This window comes from Haliotis rubra, unplaced genomic scaffold (genome assembly GCF_003918875.1).
Source record: "Haliotis rubra isolate DU_JTF1 unplaced genomic scaffold, ASM391887v1 Scf697, whole genome shotgun sequence".
NCBI classification, from domain to species: domain Eukaryota; kingdom Metazoa; phylum Mollusca; class Gastropoda; order Lepetellida; family Haliotidae; genus Haliotis; species Haliotis rubra.
The window spans coordinates 71,349-83,558 of record NW_025767409.1 but is presented as its reverse complement, the minus strand read 5'-3'; the positions used below and the strand labels follow the sequence as shown (position 1 = coordinate 83,558).

General features: G+C 40.9%; 1 protein-coding gene across 1 annotated transcript in view; it reads left to right on the top strand.

The window, feature by feature from the left end:
* LOC124258537 (proto-oncogene tyrosine-protein kinase ROS-like) overlaps nucleotides 1–12,210 on the top strand; it is a 162,838-nt gene that overhangs the window by 133,050 nt on the left and 17,578 nt on the right. Inside the window, 11 exon segments of the mRNA XM_046692606.1 lie at nucleotides 660–1,011; nucleotides 3,481–3,605; nucleotides 4,298–4,427; nucleotides 5,901–5,993; nucleotides 5,996–6,147; nucleotides 6,601–6,664; nucleotides 7,057–7,256; nucleotides 8,182–8,366; nucleotides 8,744–9,039; nucleotides 9,561–9,731; nucleotides 11,743–11,966. Coding sequence (XP_046548562.1) covers nucleotides 660–1,011; nucleotides 3,481–3,605; nucleotides 4,298–4,427; nucleotides 5,901–5,993; nucleotides 5,996–6,147; nucleotides 6,601–6,664; nucleotides 7,057–7,256; nucleotides 8,182–8,366; nucleotides 8,744–9,039; nucleotides 9,561–9,731; nucleotides 11,743–11,966 — 1,992 coding nt within the window.

Genomic DNA, 12,210 nt, shown 5'->3' with positions numbered 1-12,210 from the left:
TCTGTCCTTTGGTAGTTTTGGAATTGTGAATAAAATATTTTTGGCGCTTTCCATGGCCCTAAGCCTGAAATTGTAGTAGTGGAGCATCTAAAACCGTTCACTATTTCTTCACCAAACTTGGCACATTGGTCTGATGCTGGTGCCTTTTGGTAGTTTTGGATTCTCTATCCAAGTTTGACTGAAATTGGTGATAGTGCTTTTCTGGATAAAAACCTTTCAATGTTTGTTATCTATATACACACCTTATTTGATAATCATAAAAATAATCATTTTTTTGCCATTATGGGGGATATTGATGACTTTGTCTTCTTTGTTTATATTGTTTCACCAGTAAAGACTAGTGGAGTTTCAAATGCTGAAGGGATGGTATGCTGAACTGTGCAAGAAGTCCTAGTTGTAATGGCATCACTTTGTCCTCTATCCCCTTTTATACAATGTTTGTCAATAATTATTGATAGTTAAAAAATCTTTACATGCTCACAAACTAGTTTTAAAAATATGTGATAATCTAGTTGTTATACTGTCCTTTTATAAAGTATTCTTATCTTTATTCTGAATTTATTAATTTCTGTCGTCACGATATGTCAGAAATATTGACGATGTGATGTAAAATTTTAACTCATTCACTCACCTATGGTTCACTTGTTATTCCTCCGCAGATCAAGAGGTCCGACATCAACAGTATGTCCAGCGACTTCATATACCAGGCAACTGCTCGCGACATGGCTATTGACTCCGCTGCTGGGAGACTCTACTGGGCCACAGGCAACACCGTCGAATCCACATTCCTCAATGGCGAGGATCATGTTGTCATAGACTCAGTGCCATTCTTCCAGGGTAAACAAATCATCAGCCTTGTCATCAATCTGGACTTAAAGAAGGTCCTGTGGTACATCAAGGCCTTTGAGAACCAGGATCTGTATATGGCTGACCTCATCAGTGCCGAGGGGTCCCTTGCCATGGATGTCGAACCAGTGTCAGGGAAATGGGAGACTTCAAAAGCATCTCAACGTAGGAACATTTGCTCATTCATGTTTCACTTGTTTCCTCCATGTTTCACTTGTTTATCCAATCCTTGCACATTTTGCCTGTGAGTTTGATCTAAGTTTTTTGAAAGAAAGAAATGAAAATAGTTATTAGGAATGTTATCAGTGTTTTTCTGTTAAAATCTGGCTGGAATGACGGGGAAACATCTATGCTTTCCTTTATCCAAAAGTTGTCCACACTTTCCTCTGGTAGTCATTACAGAAAATACCCCATGTTGTATGGAACTCCTTCTCGATACAGCTAATATCTGTCCCAGTCTTGAAAACCTCAAAAACCTACCTGTTTCTTAGGTGCTGTAGCAGTGTTTAAAACCCTCACCTTTGGAATATTAAATGCAATTCCAATGTTATATTTTGGTCATTATTCTTCCTTGTATTTTATTCAGCAGCCGTTCTCATTTAGTTTGGACACATGTTAAATGTACAATATTATTCTTACTCAATATACCTCTACGTATATAGTTTAAAGGGCTTAGAGATGAATGGAAAAATCTAACAAGACCTTTCAAAAACATCCTGATGAATAGTTGTGAGACAAACAAGTGTAAATTATTTTGTGATAGGGTGTGAGATAATGGTGTGTATTTGGTGAGAATGTGTGTCAGTTGACAGCCAGCTGGAGGGAACCTGCTGCCTGTGTACTGATTGATACACTGACATTTACCGTGGCTCAACCTATGGAGTGAGAGAGGAGACTGCAAAGTCCATGCTTTGTAGGTCACTGTAGTTGTAGTAATAACTTTACTTGTCAAAGTATATTTCAATTTTTTTGTTCTGGTTTTCACATTTGAAATGGGGCGATGTGGTTGTCTTGTGGTTAAAGCATTCGCTCGTCATGCCAAAAACCAGGGTTCGTTTCCATACAGGGGTACAATATGTGAAGCCCATTTCTGGTGCCCACCTGCCTTGATATTGCTGGAATATTGCTAAAAGCTGCCTAAAACCAAACTCACTCACTCACATCTGAAAGACACCTGAATAGGCCAATATTGCAATGTGTTTAATTGAAAATGAACCTTTTTTTCATGTTTTTATGACATACAGTGTTATCACACATTTGCATAAGTTAGATATCTCAGTGCCAAGGACATAGCTGTACAGTCAAATACTGACTGTTCTGTTGGAAGATAAGGCATTTGCTGTAAATTGGTTTTGAGACTTGTTTGGTTGTGTGTTTCAAGAGAGAATAGATGGGGGAAATCAATGCCTTTTTGGTGTGACAGACATCAAGCATTAGAGCAGATAAGCAACATTGAGGAGTAGAACGGTTACAGCAAGACATTATAGTATGCAGACTGCATATGAAAGAAATATAGGGTAGGGATGGCTTGTTTGTTGTTAAAGCCACACTCAGCAATATTCCAGCTATATGGTGGCGGTATGTATATGATCCAGTCTGGACCACACAATCCAGTGATCAACAGCATGAGCATAACCCAGATCTTCACAGGTAGTATACGGTAGGGACAAAACTGGGAGGATGAAGGACAGAGAAGAGATGAAGTTGTGTTTTGTTGAGAGCTTGAACACAGGCATAGTTCTTGGAATTTCAAGTGACTAAAGGACTGCTTGACAGGATGGGAAGGGATTAAGCAAACAGATGGTGACAGGATGAATGGCAAAGCAGACATAGTGATTGTCCTTGAAGCCTGCATCAGTTGCAGGAGTGGATGACTGGATAGGAAGGGATGAAACAAATGATGTGGACAGGATGAATGGCACGGTGGACATAGTGATTATCCTTGAAGCCTGCATCAGTTGCAGGAGTGGATGACTGGATAGGAAGGGATGGACCAGCATGTTGAAAAGTGTGAGAGCGGTATGGTGTGGTGATTGCCTTTGACGTCTGCTACAGCTAAATGGGTGGATTTCAGGACTGAGAAAGGATGAACCAGGATGTAACCAGTAATGATGATGACCCATTGAAGGTGACAGAGGAGTGAACAGTGGAATAGCCTTACAGATGACAAACCTAACAATGACACGTCAGTCTGACTTTCAAATAACCTGCTAAATATTCAACCAGGCCCTGCCTGTATTTTTTTCATTCAAGCTGTGATAGTCAAAATGTCAGTCATGTGTCCAATTTATCCTCATTTTGCAATTTCAACTTAATGGTTAGATTACAGTGGGATTCTCACATGATTATGTTGTCATTAACATCTTATGTAGGTCACGTCTGGGACGGCAACCGATGGGGGGAAAAAGTCAAACTTTTATATAGTTTAGGTCCAATACTCTTTGTTTGTATTTGTGTTTAAGTAAACAACAGCTTTTAAGTGTCATTTGAATGTCAGAATATTGCTAATGCAGACATTATGAATAATAGCTTTCACCCATTGAGAAGTTTTAAAGTTCCATGCATTGTAAATATAGAAAGTGACCTTTCAAAAGTCCAGTCCATCTGAAAGAGTAATGTCAACAGATATATAAGCATCCATCAAGGTGGTGGGGCCATCATACAATTTCAACCTGACCTGGGACCAGGCCCACAATGTCACATACGGGAAGGTCTTTTACAAGGTCTACATTCAGATTGCTCACAGATCCACACATATCGTAAGTTTTCCTTCTCCAGACCTCTTATAATTTGATGTAATACCAAATGGCACCATCAAATGTGAAACATGAAAATACAGTAAACTACTGTACATTTATGATGAACACGCTTGTAACAAACTGCCGGAAATATTAACTGGTACTATTTGTCTTGACCACTTGCTGTATATTTTGGGCTAAAAGGGTATTAGTACCTATGGTTATAGCGAACTAAAGTTAGTGGTCTGCTTCAGGTCATTATAACCACAGTTACTGTATTCCCTCAAATGATTGCTTGTGGTATTTGTCAAGACCTGCAATAACAGCTACATCTCTAAACGTTTTCTTTGAAGGTCATTTTGAGTTACACTTATTTACCTTGAATTAATGCATTATGCTTTTGATACTTTATTTGCACGAAACTCTTCCGTCCCCTGTGGAATACAGTATCAGAACTGGTCCCCTGGAGCCACAAACTCTTCTATGGTCCTTACAACATGAGGATAAGGTTAACTGTTTCAACCATGCTTAGAGATACCAACAGTGTTAACTTCTTTGAGTGGCATTTTAGAAGTTTGTAGGTATAATATTGACAAGGACAATGATACCAGAATCTGTATTGAAACATTGCACTATCAAAATAAAAGAAGTTGTTATCCATAAATTTGTCAGTATTGTACCATCAGTGTTCTCAGATGAGATGTTTGTTTCAGATAACATCCAAGACGTGGCACCCAATAGAAGGCCTGTCTCCCTACACCCAGATGACCGTGTCCATACAGCCCTACACCTACTGGGGGTACACCGAGGCCTCCACTGTGTCCATCAGATCCCCCATGGCAGGTCAGTCAGTAGAGACATTGGCCAACTGTGTCAGGGTTCTAGGGCAGAATAGGCTCCCAATATCTGTTGTGTTCCTCAGATCCCCCATGGCAGGTCAGTCAGTAGAGACATTGGCCAACTGTGTCAGGGTTCTCGGGCAGAATAGGCTCCCAATATCTGTTGTGTTCCTCAGATCCCCCATGGCAGGTCAGTCAGTAGAGACATTGGCCAACTGTGTCAGGGTTCTCGGGCAGAATAGGCTCCCAATATCTGTTGTGTTAGGCTGGGACAGTGTGTGACCTGGACCCTGTAGCACTACGACAGTCATAAGTCAATGTTAGAGTATGGGAGTTGCGATCATCTTTGCGCTATGTTCGCTTTGAGGAACAGGGCCCTGGTTGATTTTCTGTCACTGTCCCTTGATTCATTTTTTACATCCAACTGAAAACTATGCCTGCTCATTATTAGTATTGTTGTACAATATGACCAGCATCTACGAGATGGTAAGGTTTGCTGTAACAATACTGGGTCAGTGGGGTAGCCTAGTGGTTGAAGTGTTCGCTCGTCATGCCGAAGACCCGGGTTCTATTCCCTACACGGGTACAATATGACCAGCATCTACAAGATGGTAAGGTTTGCGGTAACAATACAGGGTCAGTGGGGTAGCCTTGTGGTTGAAGCGTTCGCTCGTCATGCCGAAGACCCGGGTTCTATTCCCCACAAGGGTACAATGTGCGTAGTCAATTTCTGGTGTCTGTTTGCAGCATAAAACTATGATATGCTTTCCCTTTTCTTGAACACATGGTGCCTTCACTGACTTTCAATGATTGTTTAATATAAATTTCATCACTTTTTTGCTTTTCATGCCTTATTTTGGCGGATATTTGAAACTGATATGCTTGTCCTTTTTGCCAACATCTATTGTCATCAGTTATTTGAAATGATCCGTTAATTAATTTCCATTGTTCTTTTGTCTTGAACGGCCAATTTCACTAAAGGTTTGAGACTGTTTTCTGGCACTGATGTTTTGAATTATACAATCAGGATGTAATAAATACCCTGCTGCCTTGATCAGCCATTATTGCCTCCCAATTCCCATTATGAAGAAGGATGACATGCCTGATCCTGCAGAATATACCTCTATGAATCCCTTTCAAGGCAACCTGTGAAGATCTGGGTTAGAATTGGTCTTCAGTAACTCATGCTTGTCATAAGAGGCGACAAATGGGATCGGGCAGTCAGACTCGCTGACTTGGTTGACACATGTCATCCCAATTGTGTAGATTGATGCTCTTGCTGTCGATCAGTGGATTATTTGGTACAGCCTCGATTATTTACAGACCGCCGTCATATAGCTGGAATATTGCTGAGTGCGGCGTAAAACTTAACTCACTCACTCACCTTTCAAGGCTTAGCTTCAATGTGTGTGACCAGGCACACCATAGCATACTCATTGTCTATTCCAAGCTATACTGTTTAAATATTTGTCCCCAGTTCCAACTGCACCGCTGACTCCAAGGGTGTACATCACCCAGCCCAACAAGAACAACTCCACCTCCCAGCTGATGCTGGCTGCAGACTTCCGCTGGTCCAACCCCACGCCATGCGTGGCGTCCTGAGCCACCATTTTGTCTTTTACTGGGAAGGGGACAGTGCAGTCAAACATGAGGCTCGTGTTGGTGGCGTCTTGAGACACTTCATTCTCAACAACCTTCTTGACAACAAGAGTTACTTCTTTCAGGTATGAAAAACATCCCTCTTTGCTAGCATGTGGCAGGTGTGTTTGAGATTGTTTATGCGTTTCTTGAAAGTTAAATTTCTTGTCAGAAGTTGAACATGTGCATTTTCATAATCAGCTTGTCCTGTCCTGAGAATTGATAGTGTACCATAGAAGAGGTATTGTGAGGTGCAGGACAACTGTAGTACCAAAGATACTTGCTTCTCAGTATTGTTATTTAAAGTTTCAATACAATACATACATTGCAAGTGATTCCAATGACATTTAATTGGCTGAGCAAGCAAGTATAATTTGTATTTATGTTTCCATGAATTGCCAAGACAATCGGTTAATGCCCATTCACAGATTAGGCATTTCTTATACTTTTATACAGTATTTACAGACTGTGCCTAATGAAATAACAGTGTTTTTATTTGATAGAATATACAGTGTTAAAGACTAATTTGTATTGCACAGGTTAAAGGTTGCACAGAAGCAGGATGTGGTGACCTATCAGAAATAGTATCTGCTGTTACTGATGGTGAGTACTACAAACAACAGCATACATCTTAGCTGGATGTGAAGATTTGGGTAATAACTGTTCTTCAACAGTCCATGCTTGTAGTAAGAGGTGACTAATTGGGGTTGTGTGGTCATGCTTGCTGACATGGTTGTGTGTCATGTGTCCCTGTTGTGTAGATTGACGCTCTTGATGTCACAGCTGGATTGTCTGACCTAACTTCAACAACCATCATTGCTGAGTGTAGCATTAAACAACAAATCAACATTAATATCTGGATTAATACTACCGGTACTGCATACTGTGTCAAAGGTAGTTCAGTCATGAGTCTGTTTGTTGTTTAAAGATCTTATTATGTAATGTGAAAATATTAGAATGACACAGGAAGTGAAATATTAATGTGTACATTTCAGTGGTGAATCCTGTTCCTCGCCTGCTGATTGCGACCAAGTCATCAGTCTCTGTGTCAGAAATGGATGGCCATCTTAACTCCACGATCCTCCTACCAGAGATCTCACCCACAGCCATGACATTTCTGGCACAAGATGTCCGCATGTTCTGGATCGAGAAGAAGACATCTCTCTATGTGTCCCAGAACTCCACAAACTCAGCAGTAAGTTGGACATGGGCCAGTAATGACTGTAGAGGCATTGCCAGCCCTGGTTGTCAGTAATCAGGGCCTGGATTTTCGAAGCTCTCTTAGCGCTAAGATAGTCGTAAGTTAATGTTAATGAATGGCAATTATGACTATCTTAACGCTAAGAGAGCTTCGAAAATCTAGGCCCAGTATGCTATGTAAACCTGTATTTTGTAGACCACCTCTGTGGTGTAGTGGTTAGAGCATCCGCCCGGAGAGCAGAAGGTTGCGAGTTTGATCCCTGGTTGCATCGTACCAAAATGTTAAAATGTTATACTTATTGTTCCCTGCCTGGTGCTCACTGTTAATGAATAAAACAAGGACTGGTTGGCTCGGAGTCAATATAATGTATCCGAGTGGGGTATTCATGCTTAACTGTGGCATGGTATCTCAGTGAGCTAGCACCATAAAACCAGCTTAAGTCTGGGCTAGTACAAGCAGCCATACATACACATGCATGCACATCATCATATGAGCGAAATATTCTTAAGTACGACGTTAAACCCCCATCACCTCACCTCACCTGTCTTTTGTACACTGTGTAGTAGTTAAGTCTACAGACAACAGTTGCATACAGTGACAGAGTCTCATTCCTCTCTAGACTTGCAAACAAATAATGATCATGTTATGTTTTTTGGTTTTTCAGTGCCTCCTTAACAGTAAATGTCTGAGAGTTTATGACCATTTTATTGTGTTAATATTTTGAACTACAGGGTTTTGGCAATAACAGCATTCAGTCACCTTAACCAATTGTATGATTCAACAAGTAGTTGTAATATGGAATGTAGTTGAAATGGTTCTGATTTGTATTTGTTTTAATTGTTTTGGGTATATATACTTTGTAGAGAGAGACAGATTTCTTTTTCTTTCCTGCAAATGCTCAGCTTTCCTTCTCTTGCAGCTCATCAAACTGGATGGTGTAGGAAAGGACATGAGCATTGACTGGATCAGTCGGACTCTGTATGTAGTGGAGGAGATGGGAGACCTGAACAGAATCATGGCATTTGATATCGACAAGAAGATGTACGGGGAGATTATGAACAGATCTGTATCTGTGGGCAGTGTTTTGTCAGACCCTTACACAAGGTGAATGTTGTAGTATATCATGTACAATATGGGCAGCCTTCTCTGCATTGTCACAGAACATATTTCAGATATGGCACCTATATTCCAGCGTTGAAAGTCATGATCCCAGAGAATTAAGTGCAATAAAGGTTTTTACTTCTAAAAAGGTCCTATCCAAACAGGAAATGATCTTGCAGTTCTCTTCAAGAAATGTATGAAGTAGTCAGTGATGGCAAATATTGCAGTTAAATATGCAGCTTTTGTCTTTCACATTGGTCAATAGATGCTGTGGACAACATGATGGATGACTCATCCACATCATCCAGTGATATATTATCACTAGTCTTCCAAGTGTGTGTTTTTGTTTTATATTTTCATCAGGTATCTTTTCTTTACAGCTCCCTCTTCTGGACTGAGAATGACTCTTCCAATCAAGGTCACATTTTCCACAAACACTTCAACAGCAATACCGTGTCAGACCTTCTTGGTGGTGAAAGACGTTCTCGGAGGTCCACCGACAACTGCACTTGCTCAGATAGACTCAGTGTCTCACCTGTTGTTGCTATGGACTACTCGAGCAGTGGAAGGACAGAGATAGTGTTCATCGACATGCCAACATACAGCATCATGGCTACTGATGTGGCTGGATGTCAGTGTCGGGTTATCTTCAGAGCAACAGCCTCAAACACAAGGGGTAGGTTTGGGCAAACAGTATACCCTTTCTCCGTGTTACATGATATAATAGTCACTGCATTTTGTGTTGTCTGTCACTCTTGAAGGCGTATTCTGGTTATAAGCCTGGATAAGCCTTCAAGAGTGACAGAGAACTGAAAGTAAAACCAAAATGTCCTCTTGTTTATAACTCTCTGTTATAATTGGTAAGGATAGATTGATAAAATATTTCCTGCATTGATCTGTTGTATTTTGGACAACAGTTCCTGCTCCAGGGAAGTTTCTTTTGACATTGTATGGCACAGGTTACAGATGTTCTATCATATCAGTCCTTGCATCTTTCTTAAAATCTTGCTAGTAATGGGGCAGTTGGGTAGCTTAGTGGTTCACTCATCATGACGAGGACCCGGGTTCGATGCCCCACATGGGTACAATATGTGAAGCTCATTTCTGGTGTCCCCCGCCATGGAATATTGCTAAAAGCGGCGTAAAACAAAAATCACTCACTCACTTGCCATTAACAAGCTTCAGCATCTTCTTCAGGCCTGCCCCCAAGTCTGCTGGCTGTGGATCACCTCCGAGTGTATTGGTACAACAAGGACAACAGTAAGCTGTACAGTGTCAACAAGAACACAGGACGGGACTTCATCCAGCAGAGCATCCCAGACGTCCAGGACATAGTGGCTTATGGAGACCATTTGCAGCCCTTGCCGGGTATGTTCCAGTGTCTGTGTGTTCATGGATAAGATTTGATTGAAGGATGTGGGTAGATGGTGAGTATGTGTTCTGATGAATGGGGTTGGTTGGTGTGTTGGTGTGTTAACGAATGTGGTGGAAGGCTGGTTGGTTGGATGGTTTCAGCAATATCTGAGCTATATGACGGTGGTCTGTAAATAAATGAGTCTGGACCAGACAATCCAGTGATCAGGAGCATCAATCTACTCAACTGACATGATGACATATGTCAACCAAGTCAGCGAGCCTGACCACCTGATCGTGTTAGTTGCCTCTTACGACAAGCATGGGTTACTGAAGACCAATTCTGACATGGACCTTCATGGGTTTGGTGGCGGAAGGTGTGGTTAGTGTTGAGTGTGTGTATGGTGGAGGGAACAGGGTTTATTGTCTGAGCAATTAATGTTTTCAGATGAATAGTTTCCAGAGAAAATATCCAAGAAACTTGACATTGGAAATGATGTATTTTGAAGATAAATAGCTGTATATATCAATGTGGAGATAGGATTTCCTCTGGAAAGGATCTCAAGTGGGTATTAATATCTTTTATCCCCGCCTTAGCGTTTTGCGGGGGTATTAAAATGGACTCCGTCGTCCGTCAAATCCGTCCGTCCGTGTGTCCATTTGTCTTTTCGAGACAGAACTCTAAAACCGTTCAATATTTCTTCACCAAACTTGGCACATACATGGATCTGGTGGTGTTGTGGTGCCTTTGGTAGTTTGGAATTCTGAATAAAATATTTTGGCGTTTCCATGGCACAAGTTAGATTTAGACTGAAATTGGTGGTAAGCTCTTTTCGAACAGAACTCTAAAACCGTTCAATATGTCTTCACCAAACTTGGCACATAGATAGATCTGGTGGTGTAGTGGTGCCTTTTGGTAGTTTTTAGAATTCTGAATAAAATATTTTTGGGGTTTCCATGGCACAAGTTCGACTTAGACTGAAATTGGTGGTAGTGCTCTTTTCGAAGCAGAACTGTAAAACCGTTCAATATGTCTTCACCAAACTTGGCACATAGATAGATCTGGTGGTGTAGTGGTGCCTTTTGGTAGTTTTGGAATTCTGAATTAAAATATTTTTGGCGTTTCCATGGCAACAAGTTCGACTTAGCCTGAAATTGGTGGTAGTGCTCTTTTCCGGAGCAGAACTGTAAAACCGTTCAATATGTCGTCGCCAAACATGGCACATAGATTGATCTGGTGGTGTAGTGGTGCCTTTTGGTAGTTTTGGAATTCTGAATCAAATATTTTTGGCGTTTCCATGGCACAAGTTCGACTTAGACTGAAATTGGTGGTAGTGCTCTTTTCCGGAGCAGAACTCTAAAACCGTTCAATATGTCGTCACCAAACATGGCACATAGATTGATCTGGTGGTGTACTGGTGCCTTTTGGTAGTTTTGGAATTCTGAATCAAATATTTTTGGCGTTTCCATGGCAACAAGTTTGACTTAGACTGAAATTGGTGGTTGTGCTCTTTTCGGAGCAGAACTCTAACACCATTCAATATTTCTTCACCAAACTTGGCACATAGATAGATCTGGTGGTGTACTGGTGCCTTTTGGTAGTTTTGGAATTCTGAATAAAATATTTTTGGCATTTCCATGGCAACAAGTTTGACTTACACTGAAATTGGTGATAGTGCTCCTTTCTGGAGCAGAACTTTTAAACCCTTTCAATACTCTCCTTCCACTTTTCTATGTACACACCTAAATATTTGACATAATCATAACTCGTAGACATAATCATGAAGAGTATTTTGCCATTGCGGGGGATATTGATGACTTTGTCTTCTTGTTTACATTTGAAGGGGATGTGAGTGTAGCGAAAGTGGGGATTATGAGAGTATTAAGGTACACTATGGAAAGAAACATTAGTTATGTTATGTTAGTTATGTTACATCATGCCAAGTGAGAAATTAGACTTTACAAATTGAGTGACCTCCCAAACCATTTGGGTGCTTTTTCAATTGAACCATGATTGTGTCTTCAGACTCAGATTGCCTTGACCCTGGTAAGTACAGTGGCAAGGTCGCTGTGGAGGAGGTGACTGACAAGTCCATTGGCCTGCTTCTGGACGCTGTGACTCGTCCCAAACACTGTAAGGGCATCAGTACTCCCCAGGACAAGTACACTGCTTGGTACAAGCAGCTGAAGGACAGGAAGGACACCCCACACACTGACTGTAGAACTGAGAGTGAATCCTGCCAGAAAGTGGTGAGGACGCTGTTTATAAAATGGTCAATTCCCAATGTCTGGTCCCCATTTCCTATCAAAGCCTACCTATGTCATTGTTGATCATGTTTACTTTTCTCAAAGTTTATGTGTATAGTTTTAAAATAGAATCGGTTTAGAGTTTGAATAAAAGTTTTAATCATATTTCTTCAATTATGGTGTACAATATATATTAGTAACATGTTTTCCATAGATTACTTACTACAGACTAGACCCAACATATCAT